This window comes from Eptatretus burgeri, chromosome 9 (assembly GCF_056783735.1).
Source record: "Eptatretus burgeri isolate ZD-2024b chromosome 9, Ebu_testis_v1, whole genome shotgun sequence".
NCBI classification, from domain to species: Eukaryota; Metazoa; Chordata; class Myxini; order Myxiniformes; family Myxinidae; genus Eptatretus; species Eptatretus burgeri.
Genome location: NC_140969.1, coordinates 21,664,959 through 21,689,500, shown reverse-complemented (window position 1 = coordinate 21,689,500; position 24,542 = coordinate 21,664,959). Strand labels below are relative to the sequence as shown.

Here is a 24,542-nt window from a genome sequence, read left to right as displayed (position 1 = left end):
TAGGCCATTGTCGTGCTCAGAGTTTATGCTGTGAAAGTTTTACAACCTTTCATTTTTTAGTTTCTCAACTCTGAATATTATGGTGGAACAGTTAACATGAATGAAAGGGAGATAACCAGGAGTAAAGTACTGACAACTCTGGGTTTCTACTTGTTCAGCTTTGACAACACTTGTTTTTTCATTGCACGGCTAAACTTTATACCATATAAATTGTGACACCCCTGGTTATTTGTTAAAGTAATATTGTGAGAGGAATCCTTATGTGAGAGGAAAACTCAACCCCCATGCAAAATGATGCAATCAGCAGCCATTTGCTGCAAACAAAAGGACAGATCTCATTTGCAGCATAGAGAATGGACAATAGGGTAATAAAGACAGATGAGCAAAATTAAGCACCAATTTACAAAGCCTGATTTTGTTTACATTTATTTATTCTCCAATTATAATCCATTCTCTTTACCTCTATTTTGTGAAGACTCAACTTTGTTCCACATGATCGCCAAACCTTTTTGAAGATTTTTATAGCTTTTTTTTTACTATTTTGTATACAATCTGTGGCTGTTGGTTGCATCGGTATTGGGAGCGTGGCTGTGCAGCTGATGCAGTGCCCCATCTCCAGTAAGCTGGTACTTAATTTGCCGACCTCAGAAGGGCGACAGGCTGAATCAACCCATTTGGAGTTATGTAACGGCACGACAGCCAAAAACATTGCAAATGTCATTCTGTCGTACGTCGCTGACTTTTATACACAAATCTTATTTAATTTTCTTCCAAAACTCACCTTATCTTTTTCAGTTGATGGAAAAGCCTTCCCTTCGGCCGGTGGGAGCAAGTGCTTGCTGTGGGAATAGCAAATCAGCATAAGGTTATTGGTTATTTTAATTACAATACTTTTGACATCATAATCATCATGTACCACATGCTAAATCATGCTATTCTCACACACAGGCCTTCTGAAGACTTTGGTCTCTGTGATAAAGTCCTTTCTTAGTTCAAGTCACACCCGATCACCAACAGATCGAGCAGGGTCCCTCCCGTCAATATTGCTAATTATTTATTGAATGACCAACACCTAAAATGTGACGTACCTCAAACGTCATATTAGCCCATAATTATTCACATATTATATTTGTGGTGTCGGGCAAGTCAACAGTCCTTCCATTAAAATATATACATATATATATATATATATATATATATATATATATATACACATACATATATATATATATATATATATATACACATACATATATATATATATATATATATATATATACACATATATATGTATATATATATGTATATGTATGTGTATATATATATATATATATATATATATATATATATATGTATATATACACACACACACATTTCATATTTATTTATTAGCAGAGGTACCCACACCTTGTACAGAAGGAATTTAGAGTTTAGAAAAAGAGAGCCAGGTACGACGTATAATTCAAATTAATTCATCACATATAATTCAGCAGTCAATACTATAATAAGGAGAAGGGAACTCGGTAGAGCACATACCTCCACCCTGATTTGGATCTTCACCAAAATTGAATCAATTAGTCCTTGTCACATACTTAACCTATCCATCAAGTTTTGTCCGAATCCATCCACAAGTTTTTGAGATATCCTGCTATATGTCGCCAATGGCCTTGAATGTTTGGCCCTGTGCCTTGTTCACTGTCATGGAGAAGCAAGGCCACAGGGGAACTGCAGATGACGAACTGGAATGGCAGTTCAGATGTAGATGGGATGAGTGGGATATGTGGTAGCAGAACAACTTCATCTTTATCAGGACCACAGGAGATAGTTGCCTCAATGACATTTTCATGCAGACACATGAGCACACAGCATGTGCCATTTGTCGCCTTTGGGGGTTCCAGGAACGGCAGCACCATGATGGGTGAGCCAATCTTCAGCTTGAGCTGGTGTGGTGGGATGCCAAGTATCTCCAGGGTGTTCAGGAGCTCTACTGGATACTGCATTGCTTCCTCGGCACTTATGGCAGCGTCGACCGACTTGTGGACTAGTTCTTGGCCTGGAAACTCATCCATGAGCCATTCAGACAATTGACATTCTCATTTAGTGGTGAGATGATAGCATGCTCTGCCAACCACTTTGGCCTTGACCCATTGAAAGCCAAGTCTGGGTCGACCTTGGACTTTAGCTGCTGCAGACTGGGAACCTTGTAGGTTTGAAAATGTTTTCTTGCATCTCCATTTGCCAAGAGGATTCCAACAGTATGCAATATAATGGGAGTACTACTGGTGGGGCCGATTCTATCGATGGACAGACAAAAAAATACAACTTTATATATACGAGACCCACTTCCTACAGGAGCAACCTGGGTTGTTGAGGGGATTTGGGGGGGGGGGAGTCACGTATATGTGCGCACCATGCGGACAGTGGTTTGTTAATGTCACTATTGTTTAACGCCAACAATTATTCCCACGGGGAAGATAGCCCAAGTCTTTCACGAACCGGCTGGCCAGGCCTGACGTTCGACTAAGGTTAAGGCAAGAATTTGTAATTTGTTCAGAGTGCCACCAATAGCTAACATACTTTTCATGAAGGACACCGTGGGATCTTTTTAAAGTCCACAAACTAATGCTGGCAGATGGGACGTCAATTTAACATCTATCTGAGGAACAGCACACAGATTGATGAATCGCTCTGCTTGTGAAACACCAGGATGACAGCTGGGTTGGGATTCAAATCTAAGCTGGACAGCTGAGAGGACAGTGGCAGAGATCGGGACCATCTTGCCAGCCCCCGTGTTAATATTATCATTATGCCATTATCATTGGATGGAATTGACCAATGAATTTGTGGTTATAATGATTTTGACGAAAAATACAACTTGGATGACATAGAGGCTGGAGTCGGGATTGGAGGGAGTAATCAAATGAATTGGGTTGGGTAGTTAGTGCCCCCTTTCAACCCGTTCGGAGAATAGAGACATCAGCGCATGATGACGTGTGCCGTGACAGCCTTCATCACAGGGTGTGCGTGTTTTACTACCATGGAATTTAAAGTGTGCTATGTACACCAGCATTCTGGAACGCACACCAAATTCTCCCATTCCTATATATATATATATATATATATATATATATATATATATATATATATATATATATATATATATATATATATATATATATATATATATATATATATATATATATATATATATATATATATATATATATATATATATATAAAATCGTTTGGGACGTTTGGGGTTCGTCCCAGGAGGATGGGGGTGGAAGAGATTCCCCCCCCCCCATGTTAAGTGTGGAGCTCTATTCATGATGACAGCCGAAAGGACCAAATGACTACATATCCGGATTGGCGGCAGAATGGGTGCGGCTGCAGGGAAACCCTCCAATGGCTGGCATGGGGCCGGCTCGTGGGGTCTGACATGGCTATATAGCTGGTCCTGGGCCTCCTCGGGGGATCTAGACATGTGGCTCTTTGGCCCCACCTGCCCCCAGGGCTATAAAGCTGCACTCGGCATGTTAATTCGGTCTTCGCTCCCCCCCTCCCCCTCCCCGAGCTACGTTTGTCCTGGTTGCCAGTCTCTTTCTTCTTGTGCCTCGAGCTATCAGGGTCCTGGTCATGACACAAGCTCGTTCTCTCTGTGTGCCTGGGTCATCGCACTAGTCTCTTCCCTGGTTCTGGACGTGTTGGTTTGTGCTCCCGAAGGAGCTGGTGGACCCTCGGTGGTGGAGAGCAGTGTCGGGGCCATTTCGGAGAGCGGTACCAAGTTGGGGAGGGTGACGGTGACATACTGTACGTACCAGTCCCAATTTGTCTCCCTGTGTGTGTGTGGTCCGATGGGTTCCTTGTTTTGTTAACTGGAAGTAAAGATAAGGCATAGGTTAATTCTGCAACTTGTACATTCGCTGTCCTTTTTTTTATAAATACATACCTTGATTACACTCTTTTTATTGCATTTCCCCTTTTCCTGCCCCGGTTTCCCTTTGACACCATTAAAGCTCTTGAGTTACCCTCCCTCCTTCCGTATTCCTCATTGTAAATAAATTATTCTTGTTATATTTCCAATCTGCCCATGGTTGTCCTTTTTTCCATTGGTCCAGCAATGTCTGTATGTAGATTAGCCAGGAGGTTATAATTCCCCACTAATGGGCTCTCGTATCAGTCCGGCATTGTGCTAGCGGAAAGCTCGGCCGCATTAATCAGGATTTAATAATATAATAGCATAATTGCTGAGGTCGCGATTCCCTGATAAGGAGATCACGTGTTCCGATGTAAAGAGTGTCAGACAGAGGACTGCAAGTCACGTGGTCCAGCTACTGGCGTTCGCTGTCGTTTAGCGACCCGCCGTGGCACGAAGTTCTTCGTGTGCGACGACGGCCTGCGATTCCCGGTGAGTTCTGGGAGAACCAGGGATACTCCCCACCCTCGTAGTACCCTCGCAACCCTGGGTCCACAACAGTTTAGTGTCAGGAGTATATCATCAAAATATATTGTCGGCTTTGAGGATCGGATATCATCTGGACGAAATAAGTGTCGAAATCTGGAGTGAAATCTGACAATTTAAATAAATAACGAGTCTTTTAAAGAAGCCTATACACCGATTTAATTTAAGCAAGCAAGGCTATGTTTCCTCCTTCTCCATATATGCACAAGAAAATGTGAAATTTTCAAGGCATTGGACTTACCTTATTCTACAGTTTGGAGAATTATATTGAGTGAATACCAAATTTAATAATGTGTCAAAATTAACCACCTTCATTGAGCTATACAATTTAATGTATTCACTTTTTGACCTCCCGCCCTGTCCCCCAGAGGGACTGCTCTCCATAGTGCCTGCCAGATCTGTGTCTGTATTTTCGGAGGTTTCGCGAGGTGCTCTACAAGGAATAAAAGCGAATCTGGTGAAAAACATACGTTTTAACATAAAGTTATAACGTTTCCGCAGACAGTGAACCGATGTACCACGTGACGGATTATCTGCAATGTTTTTCTTATTTCACGGGCGATGCAATGTTATTTTACGACGATGTCTCCAGGCTTGTTCTTCATTAAACAGCAACTCTTGTCGATAAAGTCATTATTTGAATGAATTCATTTTATTTCTTTAACTGATGTCAGCGCGACGAAGACCAGGTTTAAAGTTAAAGGGATCCCACATGGTATGCAGCCATAGCGTGGCCAGCCGTTCCTTATCAACCATTGAATTGGAGTGCTTAAGCCACTTGCTGAGCGCTCCACAGTCGATACTGGTACCAATGCAACATCATTCTGAGCAAATCGTTCACTCACTGGGGATGCTTTTGCCACGCCCCATCATTAAGAGCAAGTGGTTCGTGCCCCGTTATTCAGAGCGAGTGGTTCATTCTCTGTCGCTGCCGGGCGGCGTCCGTCTCTGCCCGTCCCTGCCGGGCGGCGTCCGTCTCTGCCCGTCCCTGCCGGGCGGCGTCCGTCTCTGCCCGTCCCTGCCGGGCGGCGTCCGTCTCTGCCCGTCCCTGCCGGGCGGCGTCCGTCTCTGCCCGTCCCTGCCGGGCGGCGTCCGTCTCTGCCCGTCCCTGCCGGGCGGCGTCCGTCTCTGCCCGTCCCTGCCGGGCGGCGTCCGTCTTTGCCCGTCCCTGCCGGGCGGCGTCAGTCTCTGCCCGTCCCTGCCGGGCGGCGTCCGTCTCTGCCCGTCCCTGCCGGGCGGCGTCCGTCTCTGCCCGTCCCTGCCGGGCGGCGTCAGTCTCTGCCCGTCCCTGCCGGGCGGCGTTCATCCCTGCCGTGAGGCGTTCGTCCCTGTCCGTCTCTGCCGGGCGGCGTTCGTCTCTGCCCGGCAGCATTCGTCTCTTCCGGGTGGCGTTCGTCTCTGCCCATCTCTTCCGGGCGACGTTCGTCTCTGCCCATCTCTTCCGGGCGACGTTCATCTCTGCCCGTCTCTTCCGGGCGGCGTTCGTCTCTGCCCGTCTCTTCCGGGCGGCGTTCGTCTCTGCCCGTCTCTTCCGGGCGGCGTTCGTCTCTGCCCGTCTCTTCCGGGCGGCGTTCATCTCTGCTCGTCTCTTCCGGGCGGCGTTCGTCTCTGCCAGTCTCTTCCGGGCGGCGTTCATCTCTGCCCGTCTCTTCCGGGCGGAGTTCATCTCTGCCAGTCTCTTCCGGGCGGAGTTCATCTCTGCCAGTCTCTTCCGGGCGGAGTTCATCTCTGCCAGTCTCTTCCGGGCGGCGTTCGTCTCTGCCCGTCTCTTCCGGGCGGCATTCGTCTCTTCCGGGCGGCGTTCGTCTCTGCCCGTCTCATCCGGGCGCTTCTGGGCAGTGTCTGTGTCCGGACGGGAGTTTGTCTCTGGACAGCTTGGCTCCCGATGCAACTGGGTGGTGTTGGTCTCCGGATGCGTCCAGGCGGTATTTATGGCCAGATGGGAGTTTGTCTCCAGATGCGAGCTGGGCTCCGGACAGCTTGCGTGGCTCTGGATGCGTCCAGGCGGTGTTTGCCTCTGGGCAGTGGTAAATGTATTTCAGACAATATTTTGTTTCCATCTTCACTGTTATTCTATGCAGAAGCATTTTGATGAGACAGTTTGAATTGTAAGGAATGCTCCACTGCACGTCTGCCTTCCCGACCCCCTCCCTCCTCTTGCCCCCCCCCATAACTTCCTCTCTCTGCCCACCTACCTCCTCACTCTTCCCCCCTCTCTCCATCCCCACTCCCCCCACCCCACCCCTCAGTATTCTTGTCAGCAAAGCGACAGGTGGTATTTGCTGGTATCAAATCTATTAAGGTCTTTCTAACCACTGACTCACTGACTGATATTAAAGATTGGTATCTGATTTGAACATTGAAGGATTTTTTTCATTTTATTTGTATGCCCAGTGGCTGCTTGGCTGCTTCATTTTCTGGGAGTGTGGCTGTGCCGCTGAGGCAACAACAGTTACCAGCTAGCTGGTACTCATTTTGCCAACCTCAGAAGGATGACAGGCTGAGTTGACCTGCCTGGTATTAATTCAAGGGCCTTGGTGCTCGAACTCAAGACCCAAGGATCTTAAGCCAACCACCTTAACCGTTAAGCCAACATCAGGCTGACATTGAAGGAGATAAGTTTCTAATCGTTTTTTTTTTTCCAAGAAAAACTGCACATTGAAAGAATCAGATAGTCAAGTTCCCCATAACCTATCTTTTCAATCACTATGAAAAATTCACAAATAAACATGCACGTCCAAAATGACTGAGATTTGGGGTGCGCACACGCGTGCACACGCCTTTGAAGAGACTGCTGGGCTCAAACGAACTGGTATGAACAAAGTGTGTTTGAGTGCAAGGTTGGTTCAGCATTGTTTTTATTAAATTTCAATCTATTTATTTATTTTTCAACAAACAGCCGAACTCGTTGAATAAATATGATCAAAGAAGTGGGATAACCTTCAAGCAGCAGCTTGAACAGACCAGAGAGACAATGTTTGTTGTGGATTACAAAAACCAACAGAACGACCTTGGTTTCTGAAACGTTGACGAAAGCATGCCGATTAGCTTCTGAAAATAAAAGGATTTTCTTCCACAACAATATACCCACAAAACTTTTCACATTACAGCACTTTAAAAGCATAATACAAGCTCTGCTCAGATGCGCGCAACAGCTTCTCAGCTTTTGTGAGAGTTTTGAGTAAAATTCATTGACAGATTTGCATCACATAACACAATGCCATTCAAAACAATCTCCTTCTTTCTTTAACGGCCACACTTTTTCCCCACATTCTTGTGCGGTTCGCCGGGGGAAACTTTTGGACCAAGTCTTTGAAGAACCGGCTGACCAGACCTGACGCTCGACAAAGTCATGAGGACAAGAACTTGTAATTCATTTATGGTGCCGGCGATAGCTCACATACTCTTCATGAAGGACATCGTGGGATCTTTAACATACACCAAGTAATGCCGGCAGACAGGACGCCTAGTTTAATGTCCGTCCGAGGGATGGCACTCATTGATGAATCACCCTGTCTGTTAAACACCGGGATGACAATTTATAGCTTTGTCAGGATTCAAACCCAGGCGAGACAGCTTAAAGGCAAGAGTCGAGTGTGCGTGTGTAACTCTTGGCCATCCTGCTAATCCCCCTGTTCAAGACATGAAAGCCTAAAAAGGAAAGGATTTCCATTACTCAAAATGGTTTCTTGTACTTTATTAACTCCAAATTTAATGGCCAAATTAGTTTTTCCCCACAATTCCTCGTCTTCTTTCAATTGTCCATTCTTGTTGTAATTTTGACTTTTCCTCCATTCTCAGCAACACTGAACTTGGTATCATCTTGGTGCACATTCCAGCTCAACTGGAGTTACTTTCAAGGGGTTTCATCAGGGTTTATAACAATGAATAAAGTGTAGAACAGAGACATCGATAAAATGCCAATGTTTCAAAATACAGGAAAGCAAGAAAAGACTTCCTTTTGTAAAGAATTACTGCACAATCGCGAATAGCAAGTACTGGAAGAATAGCTGTTCAGGGTAGTGAACTCGTCTCGATAAGATAATTTCAAGGTTACATGGGTTTCCATTACAAACCGTTATGTTTAACTTGGAAGAACCTCTCCTTATTGACGGGTTAATTCCCCTAGAATTACAAAAAGGTTCCTCACCCCAGAATTGGTGTATTTTCGTGTGACTTGGAATACCCCTTACTGGGACCATTGCTATGTCATACATATTTACATGGAGAAAATTGGGGACTCCCCCACCCCCCCCCAAACTTGAACCCCCAGCACATGAATATTTTACCACTTAAAACCTCCCCATATGCACCCTGAGTACAACCACCAGTTTAACTGTTTCCATCCAGCAGTTTACGAGTGTATAGAAGTCAATCACACAAGCACACCTCACAGTATAGCATGATGCTTCAGAAAGTAGGTTTGCTTTGGTGTTTTGATCATCTCCATCCCTCCCCAACCCCAATATTGTCTATTTCTCTGTCCGTCTCAGCCTCAGCTAATGAAAGCACCAAATTCCAGATCATGAAAAGAACAGTCAAACACAAACTCCAGCACATACTGGAGTATGACAAGAGGACTGGCAGGAAGCAAAAGGGGTTGGCAGGAGGGGGGTGGTAAAGGTGAGAACATAAGACCCCAGAAGTGGGTATAGGAAAACCCAAGAGGTAATATGACGCAGGATGACGGAACATAGGTGAGCACTAGTTTCAATTCAGGGAGAGTAACAAGGTGTGGGTCGAAAAACAACAAAAAACATTGAACCTGAGGAAGGGAGGCTGTGAGCGCAGAGAAAGATGGTGATTTTAGCAAGACCAGAAGAGAATAATTTTTTTTTTTTTAATTTCTGCAGTGGGAAAGAAACAGACTCAAGCACTCTGCCTCATACTGAAAGATAACAATGGGAGCTCTTCATCACCAAAGATGGCAATTCGCATGTGATGTATGAACACTTGGATGCACAAATTATATTTATAGTGTTGGAGCAGCTTCCCAGGCTGGCAGGATTGCCTCGAGGTATGCATACTCACCTCTAAGCTGTCTAACCTGGGTTCTAATCCTAACCCAGCAATAAGCTGTCATCTCGGCGTTTCACAAGCAGAGCTTCATCAATGTGTGCCACCCCTCGGATGGATGTGAAACAGGTCATCCCATTTGCTGACATCAGTTGTGGATGTTAAAGATCCCAGTGTCCTTTGTGAAGAGCGGGCAAGTTATTGGTGGCACCCTGAACAAATTCCAAATCCCTGCCCAAACTACATATTAGAGCATTAGGCCTGGACAGCTGGTTCATGAAAGACTTGGGCCTCAAGCTCCCCCTGAACAACATGGGAATAATTGTGGTCATAGTGGAAGAAGAAGTAGAAGCAACTGTCCAGACATCAAATACATTCTGAGATAGCAATGTATCAATAAATATTCAAAAAGATGAGACCAGAGGAATTTCCTGAATTTGGACAAAATGTGGGCGATGACTACTCTACTCTTCATTGAAAGACACCATGGGCTCTTTAATGTGCCAAATAGTGCCAGCTCCTCAACTCTGCAAGAGACACCAACTAAGCAAATGAAATAATGCGAGCAGACAAGACACCCAGCTTAACGTCCATCTGAGGGTCGGCACAACCTGTGATGCAATGCCCTAACAGCGAAACACCAATTTGAGTTTTATAGTCATGCTGAGGATTGACCACAGACTAAACAGTTCAAAAAGAAATTGCACTTCCTCTCCATCATTCTGTTGGGAATTACGAGTTTAAAAACTTAAATAAACAAATACGTAACTAAAAGGTTGGTATACAGTACTGAAAGGTACCATCTCCTTGTAAACATCAGAAGATTATCTGCTACATTGTAAGGAATGTCATACCTTTGTCCTCGTGCCTTAGCCAAATGAATCCTGCCTCAAGTTTAGTACTGTTATTCTTAAAGATAAGTAGGATAAAGTAAAAGCAATAACAGTACATTTTATTCCTCTTTTTTTGCCGAACAAATTCTGCTTAAGGTTCACATGTTTTATTCAATAAATGGCAACGTTTTTCTTCAAATGCAGTTTTGCTTTACTTGTCACTTAATCAAAGGAAAACAATATTATAACTAGAACTGCTGGCAGCGATGACCGGGTACCCAGACGTCCGCCTTTGATACAACATGAGACTTTCTGTAGATGACAGTTGCAAAGTTTTGCTTCGATAGGATAAGTGGTTCCAGAGAAAACATTATTTAATAGTGATACAAATGCAGCCCTGCTTCGATACAGCACGGGACTGACGAGTTACGAACCAGGTAGCACAAAGTGTTCAATCTATTTATTACGTATGCAGTCAGCCCTTTTTCCTGGGGACGTTGTCGGTATCAATTGAATTGCTATCCCTGTCCCCTCAAACGCTTTCAGGTGCAGCCAAATGAGCCTTCTGGAAAAAAAAAAAAAATCTAAAAGTTCTCAGATTCAAATAATTAAATAATTCTGGCTGCCAAACCGTGCGACCGATCAGATTGAAATTTTGAACTTATGTTTCACATGTCGGCAAGATTATAATTCTCAAGTTTCGCATATATTGACACAGCGGTTCCAGAGTAAATATTACTCAATTGTTCCCCTTCAATCCAACATGGCTACCAAACCAAAAGATCAAGTTGAAATTTAAACCCTTCATTCCACATGACTGTTCCATCATAACTCTGAGGTGGAGTTGGTTGTTCTGCTTCGTGGCTTCATTTTGGTTCGGCTGGCTCTTCTTGCTGCGTAGAGCTCTTTGTGGTCTCTGCTTGGTTCCCGGTTTGCTGCGACTCCTTGGCCTCATCTTGGTCGGTGGTTCTTCGGGGAAGCGACGCATCGGGTCGGGAAGGATCGGCACCTCGTCTCACCAGCACATGGTCTGGAGCATGAGGGGATCCGCCGGAGCTCGGAAAGGATCGCGGCTTGCAGTGATTGGATCTAGCTCGCCCACGCTGGTGCCCGGTCCGAACAGCTTGAAGACCACACGAGGTGGAAAGGTCCGAGGCAGACCCTGGGCTTCGGCTCATCTGTCCCTCTGAGCTGAAGTTTGCATTAAAGGCATCAGCCACCACTTCTTGGGTGTGTGTGTGTGTGTGCATATGTGTGTCCGTGGGCCCATCTAACAAGTAGAAAACTGTTAAGTGCTTTGTTCGCTGTATATACTTGCATTTATTGTATTCGGTATAGTTCTGCTCTTCTGTGTTCCCTAGCACCCCATTATTACTGTATAAATAAACCCCAATTGTTAAATGTATCAGTTCGTTTTGTGTTTCTTGCATTGGCTCGACATGATGCGCGTTTGAGGATTAGTGTTGGCAAATTGTTAAATCGGACCGACGGTTCTCGGCGATTTAGCCGCTTGGAATCGCACACGGAACGGGCACGCCAAGCGGCTCATTTTCGTACGAGTTCCGTCGAGGGTGAACTTCCCCGGTAGTTGGACCACGTGGGTACTTAGGTAAATTGAAAAGTTAGCAATCGACCCTACCCCACGTGGTCTATCCATTGGCGAACTTCGGTCCAGTCAGGACCCGTCCGCTCCGGACTTATCCGGGGCGACGACCTTTACATTCCGGGCGATCGGTCGAGCCAGCTCGCGGCTCCATCTAGCGGTCGTGCTCATGGTCGACCCCCCGGCGCCGTAACAATATTGTCAAAATGAGTCTACCCCTTCACGTTCTGCAGAACAAAAACAAAGGTGGTGACTTGAATGTTGACGATATATGGATGATGAGCCTCGTCAATAGATACAAGAACAGACCAAATACAACAGAGTTTGAAGATGTTTGTCTTGCCACTTTCTTTTCAGAGTTCAGAGTTCTGTACAAATCTCAGATGCGTAATGTTAAAAGTGGAAAACGTCAAAGTACAGTGCATGAGCTACAGAATGGATTGGGCTACATGCAGAAACGATCCCGAACAGATCCAGCAGTAATCAGATATGCAAGATTTTCACCCATGAAAGAACCTGAGAAGTACTATCAGAGTATTTTTCAGCTTTTTCTACCTCAACGGTGTAATGGTCAGCTGAAACCTGATGGCTTTGAAACTTACCAAAACTTCTTCAAAGATGGAGCTGTGAAATGTGGCAAGCACCCTGTACAATTCGTCGGAGACATCGTTAAAAGGAACAAAACACTGTTTGAAAAGGCAGCTGTTGAAATTGATAGAGCAGAAGAGCTGCTTGAAAAGCTTGGTCCACTTGAGGATGCGTGGGCTCAGATATGTGCAGAAACCGAAGTAGAAAGGTTGAGCTGTTTAAATGTGCAGAAAGATGACAACACAGATCCACAAGATGATTCTGATATCCCCGACTTACTTCAACTTGAAAAGAGAGACCATAACATTGAAATTCGTCAATGTGTTATATCTTACGATGAAGCTTAAACTCTAATGAGGTCTCTGAATGAGAAACAGCGAGAAGTATTCTACAAGGTATGACGGTGGTGTATGAATAAAAGTAATGGGAATGCCCCTGAACCATTTCATGTGTTGTTACTGGTGGTGCTGGTACAGGCAAGAGTCACTTGATCAAAACAATGTATTACGAGGCAACCAGAATTCTTGCTCGGACATTGCCAAATCCTGATGATGTGTCTGTATTACTCACTGCTCCTATAGGTGTTGCAGCATTTACCATCAATGCAGCCACAATACACAGCACATTCTGTATCGCTGTTGATGCCAAATTACCATACCAGCTTCTTGGCGAGGAAAAAATCCACTCCCTTCGAGCAAAGTTAAGCAGTTTGCAGATTTTGATCATTGATGAGATTTCCATGGTGGATCACAAGCTTTTGGCGTATATTCATGGGAGACTGAGACAGATCAAGCAATGTCAGGATTTTTCTCCATTTGGAAATGTTTCAATCATTGCTGTTGGTGACTTCTATCAGCTCTCACATGTGAAAGGAATTGCTCTACATGCAGAAAATGTTGTTGTAAACCTTTGGGCTGATCATTTCCTTATTGCTGAACTGACAGAGATAATGAGACAGAAACATGGATCATTTGCAGAGATTCTGAATAGCTTGAGAACACGAAAGAAATCTGAAAACTTGCAAGCTGAGGATGTACATGAGTTATGCAAACGTGAAACTGGTGAAGAGAGTGATGCAATCCACATTTTTGCCACAAATGAACAAGTAGACCAGTATAATGTGGATAAACTTCATTCATCCTGCTGTAACATTGTTTCTATTGATGCAGAATACTTCTTCAGAGATGCCAAATCTGGAAAACTGGTAAAAAGAGCAAACTGGTACATCAAAGTGTTCAACACAAATCTAGCAAGAAGAGTCACACTAGCTGTGGATGCACGTGTCATGTTGATAAAGAACATGGATGTATCGGATGGGTTGGTAAATGGTGTCTTTGGTACTGTGTCTCATACATCACAAACTACTGGCGTTTCCTTTCCTTCAGTCGTTTATGTTGTATTTGACAATCCAACAGTAGGGGACAAGTTGCGAAAAGAAAAATGCATACCACCATCATTACCAAGTTACAGCACTCTGATCAGTCCTCAGGAAGACAGAGTAACAAACAGTGGTGGTGTAAGGCACCAATTTCCACTGAAACTCAGCTATGCCTGCACGATGCATAAAATTCAAGGAGTAATATTAAAAGAAGCTGTTGTCTCGCTTAATAAAATATTCTCTGCTTTAAGTCCTATGTAGCTGTAGCTTTAAGTCGAGTCACAACACCAGAAGGACTTATCATCCAGGACTTCAAAGATTCCGCCATTTACTGCAATGAAAAGATTGCAGCAGCAATGGACAGCATGTTACCATTTATCCCCTCACCAGATATGACTTATCCTGAAGTTGCAACTTCATGTAAGTTAACTCTACACAATGTTCAGAGTCTCAAGTCGCACATCGAAGACTTGAGGTCTGACAGACGTTTCCTGGAAGGAAATTTCATTTGTCTCACAGAAACATGGCTAACCAGTGATGATCCGCAAGGAATGCCTGAGCTGGATGGATTTCTCTTTCATCACAAACCAAGGGGACAATGCTATGATTCATCCGAAGACCTCTTTGCTAACTTGAAGCAACAATGTCATGGTGGAGTGGGGTTATACTGTTGTTCTCCAATGGTTATACTGTTTACATTCTGCCTCCAATCCTGGAGTGGAATACGTGTGTGAAGTTTCGTGTTAAATCGGATAAGGTGAGTTTTTCCATCCAGGATGGCCACCAAACCATGTGACTTGTAACGTCATAATTTTTACCATATGTGCATACACGATGGTAGATAGTTGCAAATTTTCACTTCGATAGATGAAGCAGTTCCAGAGAAAACATTATTTAATATTTTTCTTAAATCCAACATTGCTGCCAAACCATGTGACCTATCAATTATTCAGTAACAAACTTGTAAAAGGATGTCATGGGGAATATGCCTGTAAAATTTTGCCTCAATCTGTTCAGCCGTTCTGGAGAAGATGTTTGGAGGTATTAAGGTAAATTCAATATGGCCGCCAAACCATGTGACCTATCAATAAGAAATTAACAAACTTGTAAAAGGCTGTCATGGGGAATGTGCGTGTAAAGTTTCGCATCAATCCATTCAGCCCTTCTGGAGAAGATGTTTTTAATTATTTTTAAAAAAACAAGATGGCTGTCAAACCAAGTCACCTATGACATCAAGATTTTTTTTTTCTACGGTGAATTGTGTAGATGATGCTCAAGAAATTTCAGATTTTTCCAATGCAGCGTTCTACTTGACAAATTTTCACCGGGATACTGCTTCACTGATGACATCACGAAAAATCACCAGTCTTCCCCATTGGGAGTTCATTAAAATGTATGAAGCGAAATATTTTTCCATTGCACCGTTTCAGACATACAGAGGTCCAAAGTTTATCGGTTTTTTCAAGATGGCGCCCATACCACGTGACCTCCATCCATCCATTAGGAACATACTCTGTGCAGAGCGTTGGTGCCGCCGAAGCAGTCTCCTTGGCTATTGGGAACAATCCTGGACGGGTCGCCACTCCGACACAGTATACCAGCATGCTGGCACTCATTTTGCCGACCTCGGAAGGATGACAGGCAGAGTCAACCCCACCTGGTGTTAATTCAACAGCTGAGCGGGATTTGAACTCAGGACCCTAGGATCCCAAGCCCACTACCTTAACCATTAAGCCAACACCAGGCACGTGACCTATGACGTCACAATTATAAACTAAGAATGCTATCAAAAAAGAAACATACTATGGTGAAAATTTTGTGTCGATCGGACTTACCGTTCCTGAGAAAATGATTTTTAAAGCGAAAAAACCTGAAAATTGCTGGCGGAAAAAGAAAAATAATAAATATACAGAAGAAAAACAATAGGTTACCCAGTCCATTTGACTGGGTACCCAAATAAACAGAAGAAAAACAAGAGGTTACCCAATCCATTAGACTGGGTACCCTAAAAAGGTTAATAGTCACAAAAGTAAATGAGGTTTGTTTAAATGGGTTCTGGTGGTTAACAAGTCCAACCCCTGCTCATAGTGGCGGCCAGGTGTAATGGAAGGTACATGGTACTAAATGGCTAACAGGGTTATGTAATTGCAGGTAAGGACCAATATGGACACAATTTTTGGGTATCGCTTGGCTCATCCCTCAGTAATGCTCAACTGCAGAGAATTTGCAAGTTTCATGAATACCAATTTGGCCACAGGCATAGCCAACTAGAATGTCACTCAGTAGAGCGCATACCTCTGCCAGGCTGAACATTTTACATTTTGCATCCCACTGATGGGGAGGATCTGCATCCAGACCTTCACCAAAATCGAATCGGCTTGTCCTTGTCACCTACCCAAATTATCCACCAAGTTTCATCTGAAACCATCCATAACGTTTTGAGATATCGTACAATACTATATATCGTTTTTGACCCCGTCTCTCAATGGTGAAGAATCACTTATAAAATTATAGCATTCGGATCTTCACTAAAATCGAATCAATTCGTCCTTGTCACACACCCAACCTGTCCATCAAGTTTTGTCTGAATCATCCGTAACTTTTTGAGATATCCTGCTCACAAACAAACGAACACAGACAAGCAGGGCTAAAACCGAGAGAGTGATTCATCAATGTGTATGCTGTCCCTCGAATAGATGATAAACTGGTGCCCCATCTGCCGGCATTAGTTGGTGGACGTTCCCACAGTTGGTAAGATCCGACAGTGTCCTTCACAAAGAGTAGGCGAGCTATCGCCAGCACTCTGAACAAATTACAAATTCCTGCCCTAATCTAGTAGAACGTCAGGCTTGGCTAGCCTGTTCATGAAAGATGCAAGCCAAGCTTCACCTGGCCACCCCCACAAGAATGTGGGAATAATTGTGGCCATTGCAAAGTAGTAATAATAACTAGAAGGGCCACTTTATTCAAGTTGTCCCGCTTTGATACAACCCACTTTATCTTTGGGTCTTCAAGGGTTTTGGTGGTCTTCAGAGTCTTGGGTATCTTAAAGGGTCTTCAAAGGTCTAAACTCTAAAGCAGGGGTTCTCAACCAGGGGGGAAATTGGGACCACAGATTGGCAGACTCAAACTGCTGGAATATTGATCTTTCTACAAACTATAATTCTACAGATTGTATATAATCTGTAGAATTTAACACTTTGTTGAATACGGTGTGATGTCCTGTAGATTATGTACAATCTGTAGAATTGTAGTTTGTTTTTAATTTAATCTGTGACATTCAATAAAGTTTATTGAATGCCACAGATTAAATTAAAAAGAAAGATAAATATTTCACTTTTTTAACTGTGGAAATATTCCATTCATAGTTATCTTTGACTTATTCTTGTTTTTTTATTCACAGAATTTGGAGCCCATCATGAGTGTCAAAAAGAGGGTACGATGATTCATATATTCAATATGGATTCACATCCATAATCATCAATGGAGAAGAAAGGCCTCAATGTGTTATTTGTAGCAAAGCTTTGTCAAATGATTCTATGAAATCAACAAAGTTGAAGCAACATTTGCAGAATGTTCATTCTCAACGCAAGGACAAAGACAAGGACAAAAGCTTTTTTGAACATCATGGGAATGCTCTCAAAAAGATGAAGCTGCATTCAACAGGGGCATTCTAACAAATGAACGAAAAGGTTATTGAAGCTTCTTATGTCGTAGCACTGGAGATAGCAAAGCAGAAAAAAAACCACATACAATTTGGGAAACTTTGATCAAACCTTGCACTCTCAAAATGGTGGAAATTGTGTTGGGAAATGTATTGGAGAAAAAACTTGCAGCAGTTTCACTATCAAACAGAACTGTTCAAACGAGGATCAGCGACGTGGCCATTGACATCAAGGATCAAGTTGTGCAGGAGATGAAGTCTGCAGCATTTTGCTTATTTTCAATTCAACTTGATGAATCGACTGATGTGGCATTGTGTTCCCAGTTGCTGGTGTTTGCAAGATATGTTCACTCAGGTTCATTTAAAGAGGAGTTTCTCTTTTGTTCTCCTCTTGAAACAACGACCAAGGCCTCAGATATTTTGGAAAAGGTTTCATCTTTCTTTGAATCAGAAAATCTTTTGTGGGATAATGTCTGTGGGTGCTGTACAGATGGAGCACCAGCTTTGTTGGGGACAAAATGTGGATTTCAAGTTTGCGTGAAAAAGCGAGCTCCAAAAGTGAAAGGCATTCATTGTATGATCCATTGTCAGGCACTGGCCTCGAAAACACTTCCAGCTCCACTAGGGAAGGTTTTGGATCAAACAATTCAAATTGTGAATTTTATCAAAGGAGGCGCTCTCAACTCACGACTTTTCGAGCAGTTATGTATTGACATGGATGCAGGCCATCATTTGCTTCTTTCCCACACAAATGTTTGATGGCTTTCAAGAGGAAATGTAACCGAGCGAGTATTTGAGCTTAGAGATGAGCTCAAATTATTTTTTGAAGTTCAGGGTGAGATGGAATTTTTTGCCTGGCTGGATGATGAGGAATGAATCATGCACCTTGCCTATTTAATTGACATTTTTGAGCAGCTGAATAAACTGAATCTTCAGATGCAAGGAAGGAATACAAGCATCATAAAATTCATGGATTCCTTGAAAGCATTCATGAGCAAGCTGGAAAATTGGAAGAGAAAGGTCAAGATCAAAAATGTTGCAATGTTTGAGAAACTATCATCAATTCTTGTTGGTGGTGGTGAAGACCAAGTGCTTCCAGAATTTGCAAAAAATGAAATTTTGCAGCATTTGACAGCACTGGAAAATGAATTCAGCCGATATTTTCCTGAACTCAGTGATGAGTTGGATTTAGTGCGAAATCCATTTAAATCGTCAGTTGAAAAAGTTCCTGATGATTGTCAAGATGAATTTCTGGAGCTGAAGACTGATTCGGGAGCAAGAGATATGTTCGATGAGAAATCAATCACAGAATTTTGGCCCTTGATGTGCGATTCCTACCTAAAAGTGGCAGAAAGAGCTACCCATGCATTGCTTCCATTTGTGTTGACATATCTTTGTGAGTCAGGCTTTTCAACTCTGCTGAAAATCTCTGTTGTTTCAACTCTGTTGCAAAAACAACGAAGTAGATTGGAGGTTGAAAATGACCTGCATTGTGCTCTTTCAAGCACTCCTCCACATATCAAAGAATTGGCGAAGAAAAAACAATCACAGGTTTCTCATTGACTGTAATCTTCATCAGAATAAAATGAATTACAATACCCTGGCATTCTATTGAACTTTTTGTTTATTGAAGTATGCTTCAGTTAAGTAATTGTTAAATACTGTTAAGTAATTAGTTATGAATATAAAAAAAACTACTTTTATTCACGTTTTAAAATCCATCAACATTTTCTATTGCTATTAAATTTGTAAAACTCCACTATAAAAATAATCCAAGTCAATGTATATGTACTAATACAGAAAAAATAAAAGATTTTCAATATATGCATATTATTTGGAATGCACCTTTTGAGTCAGACAATCTTGGAAAGGGGGGAGTGACATTCTGACATATGGTGAAAAGGGTGCATGGGGCAAAGAAAGGTTGAGAACCACTGCTCTAAGGGGTCTCAGCAGTCTAAAGGGTCAAAAGGTACATGCCAATAGTATGTAATATGTAATTAATTGAGGCACATAATTAATAGACAGGACGCTACCAAGTTCAAACAGTACGTAATTAACAGACATATTAGTCACATGGTTGGAGAAGATAAAATTGGAGGGTTTCTTCTTCATCCACCTCTTCTTCAAATAATTTTTTTAAATGCTGGTTGCCAGACCCTGCGGCCAATCACGTTGAAACTTTAAACATGTATTCCTCTTGATCAGTAGAAGATACTTGCAAAGTTTGACTTCAATAGCTTAAATGGTTTCAGAGAAATATTAATTTATTTATTTTCCTTTGCTCTAACATAGCTGAAGGACTATATGACCTACGATATATGACCTACATAGCTGAAGGATACGACCTACGTGAATATATCGATCTGTCCAGCCATTCTGGAGAAAAAGGTTTTTAAAGGTTTATTCTTCAAAAAAATCATAGCTGCCAGAACATTTAACCTATGAGATGAAAATTTAGACGCTTATATATTCCCCAAGGTTCGCAGATCATGTGCATGAAGTTTCACATCAATATGGTCAGCCGTTCTGGAGAAGATTTAAAAAAGTTATGTTCAATCCATTATGGCTGCCAAACCACGTGACTCATTGAAGTCATAAATTTACATTTTCCACGAATATTTTTTACGTAAATCACACTCAATTATTTTCATACTGATGGGATAAAGTGTTGTGTTTGTCAAATTATGACATCATAATGAAGGCACCAAAGACGTCATGGTTAACAACACATTCCCCATGGGGAGTACTTAACTTGACAGTGAGCTATGCTTCAATTTTTTTCCATCGAGCAGCTTTTTCCTTTTTTCCAGTATGGCACCCACATCACGTGACCTATGACATAATTATCACTCAAAAATTCTACATGAGTGGATGCATATTTTGGTAAAAATTTCTTGTCAATTGGATCAAAGGTTGCTGAGAAAAGTAATTTAACACACATGTCATAACACAAAAGTAAGTAAATAAACAAGCAAAGATCAAACGGAAAAATAATAATTTTTTTTTAAATTATAATAATCCGAACAAAAACAATAGGTTTCCCAGCCTTGGAACCCGAACAATAATAATAATAACATTAACACACCGTAATATGCACATGACCACCCCCTCCCCTCTCCCTGGGTTCACCCCTCCCCTCCCATTGGGAACAGGTCTTTCTGTTTAAAATAAATAAATAAAGGAAATGTAACAATAGTTTGTATCAATATTTTGAAACCACTTTAGAGGATGAAGTACAGGAAGAGACAAGTTCTCTTGGAAGTCCCATGGAAATGGTTTTCAATCAGTTTTAAATTCAGGCCCGATATAATTTCATTTTCAAGAAGAGCGATTGAGATGAAGGCTAGCAGGGCACTGGAGACTGGAGAACTATTATTTATCTCTGGTGAGTTGTGTTAATGTTCATCGAAACAGTGACAAAGTTTAGTAACTCTACTAAGCACAGGAGTTAACTTCATTATTGCACGGTAAGCTCTGTAAGCTTTGCCGTGGAAGAAAAAAAAAAAAAAAAAAAAAACCACGCACACACAAACACACACCAAAATGAAATAATTTGGTGTGAAATTTATTATTATTATTATTGATATCGATTTGAAACTCCAAAAAATAAATTGAAGTGCGAGTCTAGTTTTCCTCTTTAAAATTCAAGTTATTTTGGATATACATCATCATTAAGCCAATCAAATACAAACCCATCATTAATTGCGAGTAAATCATCAATGAATCTAAAGATGTTTCCATACCTTCATGCAGTTGTTAGTTCATTCCTGCACATGTTCTGGACCCAATCAGACTCGTACATGTGCAGGAACAAATTTACAAAGAAAGTGGCTGGATATGAACCCATGGGTATTCCCACTGTCTGCTGGAGTATCTTGTTGCAAGATGTAAAGAAAATGTTGTTTAGGAGAAATTGAATACTTTCTCAACGTTTATTTTTTGAAAAACTACATGAATATTCATTTCCTTTATGGACCAATTTGCTCTTTTTTGATAGACTTTAAATGTATAGTTTATTACCTCCTGCAAATGCTTTATCTACCACTCTGTCCAATGCGATTACAAGCTTATCATATAGAAAAATCATAAATTGATAGACATTTAGCCTTACCCTTGTTATTAAATGTTGTGGATACTGTCGATTACAGGTTTGGAATTATCAATGATCCAGAATTTTTTAATACCAGAATAAAACCTTGCCTTTTCATTGTAGTTTTTCAAGCATATATAAATGAGTTTCATCGCCTCTGTCATACTACCTGACAATGGTTTCAAACTGCATTCTCTATTTGCGATGATGAACCTCATATTACAGGGGTTCTGTGCATTTTTGGGATCCAGTAAATGAATGGTAATTTATGGTGTTTATCTGGAACTAACAGTCTTCTCGCTTTGGAGTGATTATTATGGTGTTTATCTGGAACTAACAGTCTTCTCGCTTTGGAGTGATTATTATGGTGTTTTATCAAGTATATTTTTATTATCGTTACTTATTTTGTAGGTCTTTGAGAGTCCAGTCTGTAAGCCCAATTCTTCCAAAAGTGTTTGAATGTAGAATGTTTTGCATTAAATGCAATATTATTATTTGCTTTTAATTGGAACAATAACTGTGTTTGAAGCCGTTATAAACAATGACTCGTCTCTGGATTGTTCAAAATTACTTTCTGATTTATTGATTCGAACTTTTCTTTTCAAATCAACAATTCTCCTTTTAACATGTTTCTCTACCTCCTCCAACCAAAAAGCCATTTGTGTGTTTGGTACTTTGTATTTATCAATTTACTCGCTCATCCATTCTGTCAATCCTATCATTGTAAGTTCCATTGCTTTATTCCAGGTAATCCTTTTATTTTCTCTATAATTTGGTCCTTTTGTAAGTAATATACATAATTTCATATATTTCACTATTCTGAGATCCCCTGTGATAATGTGTTTATGATGTGGACAAATGTGTTTATTATGATCTTTAAATACAGAATGTTCACAATTACAATGATGTGCATTACTCAATCATTCCTGTATATCTACAGATTGCACAGTTCCCTTGTAGTTGAAGATTTTTCCCCTAATTGCATTTTGTAAAGTGTACACAACCCTTGGTGGCTCTTTCTGTTGTATAGTTTCTGGAAGTTTACCCTACACTTATTTCTGTTGTAGTATTTTCTCTATATGCCTGGTGTTGGCTTAATGGTTAGGGTGGTGGGCTTAGGAACCGAGTATCCTGAGTTCAAATCCCACTCGGCTGTTGAATTAATACCAGGTGGGGTTGACTCTGCCTGTCATCCTTCCGAGGTCGGCAAAAATGAGTGCCAGCATGCTGGTATCCTGTGTCGGAGTGGCGACCCGTCCAGGATTGTGCCCAATAGCCAAGGAGACTGCTTCGGCAGCACCAACGCTCTGCACAGAGTATGGTCCCAGTGGATGGATGGATTTTCTCTATATTGATCATTTCCACCCCTTTGTTGTCAAATATAATTTTGATAATGTCATTGTCTTTTCCACGGTTAACTTCTTTGGATTTCTCTTTGTACATTCTATGGTCAATGATGTCCAGAATTGATCTTAATGCTACTGCTGTTAAGTAATCTACAGATATTTGATTTGTGAAGATCTAACCACTCATTTACTAGTTGTCATGTGTCTATAACTGGACATTTACATCCATAATTTTGTACTCTGTGTCTCTTGGAGTCTCATGGTAAAGTGTTAAAAGCAGAGTCAATTATGTTTTCACCATTATGTTGTATGGATGTATGATTAATTCTTTCATTTAATGCATATGGGTAAGCAGTTCTTAATTCTTTAATCCAGAAAAGTTGTCTCTGCTTATGTAATTGTGATTGTTTTATCTTCCATCCCATCCATTTTTCGGCCATTATCGCTCATCTTTTCTCCAACCTGAACACTGAAGCTCGCATTTTGACAGTATCCATAAGTAAAATGACAAGAGTAGTGGAGAACCAGTAGTTTTATCTGGGTTTTTGTGCCGCTCATGTGTACATTATTCCTTACATTACATATCTGTATTGTTTCACCAACATATTGCATGGCACATTTGCTACAAATCAATAAGTTAACTATGTTTGAGTTTTAACATGCAATTGATTGTTTGGTTTCTTTCAACTTGTAAGATCTAGCCATTACTATACAATCAATTGTATTGTTTGTGGCAAATATAGGACAGGTTTTGCAATTGCAAATCCCACATCTATGCACTTTGCATTCAGATAAGTGTTCCCAAATCGGCTAACCCAGAATGGCCACCTCCTACAGTCAGGATATCTGAGTTAACTCCAGCATTGCCTTGTCAAAGAACACAAATCCTCTGAGGAGTTACTCCACAGGGCAGCGAGTTCAGCTCGGGGCTGCCCTAATTTAACTTTCAATTTGTTTAGTTGCATCATTTTCATAGTACGAAATGTAGTTTTCACAAATACACAAGAATCAAATAGACACATAAGAAACATATAAATATATATGAAACAGTAGAGTTGATTTTACACATACACACACCTACCTTTTGACAACTAGTAGGTCTCCGTACCATCTCCTGAAGCCCATCTACATGCGGAGAAAGCAGTCAACAACAGCAACTTACACACACACACACACACACACACACACACACACACACACACACACACACACACACACACACACACACACACACACACACACACACACACACACACACACACACGGCAGGAGGCGGCGGTGCGTTTTCCGCCTCCTTCTCACCTCGGGTGGAAAGGATGTAGGGCCGTGTCGAATACAATGGTTTTGAAGGCAGCAAAGACAGAGCTGAAAAATGGCAGCTTTTATGGGAACGAGAACCGTGCACAATGCACCCAGAATCACACCATTCGACATGCGTTTGTGACATTGTCTGGTCCTGCAGCTTGGCGAGACTTGTTGACCCCGTGCTGCCGGAAGCAAAGGCTTGAGCTTTGGCAACTCCGTTTTGCCGAGTTCCGAAGGATGGAGGACCAAGCCAA

General features: G+C 41.9%; 1 protein-coding gene across 1 annotated transcript in view; it reads right to left on the bottom strand.

Moving 5' to 3' along the window:
* LOC147019683 (sodium-coupled neutral amino acid symporter 2-like) overlaps positions 1-24,542 on the bottom strand; it is a 170,531-nt gene that overhangs the window by 91,127 nt on the left and 54,862 nt on the right. The window contains exon 5 of the mRNA XM_085894324.1: positions 782-839. Coding sequence (XP_085750450.1) covers positions 782-839 — 58 coding nt within the window. The remainder of the gene's footprint in view (positions 1-781; positions 840-24,542) is intronic.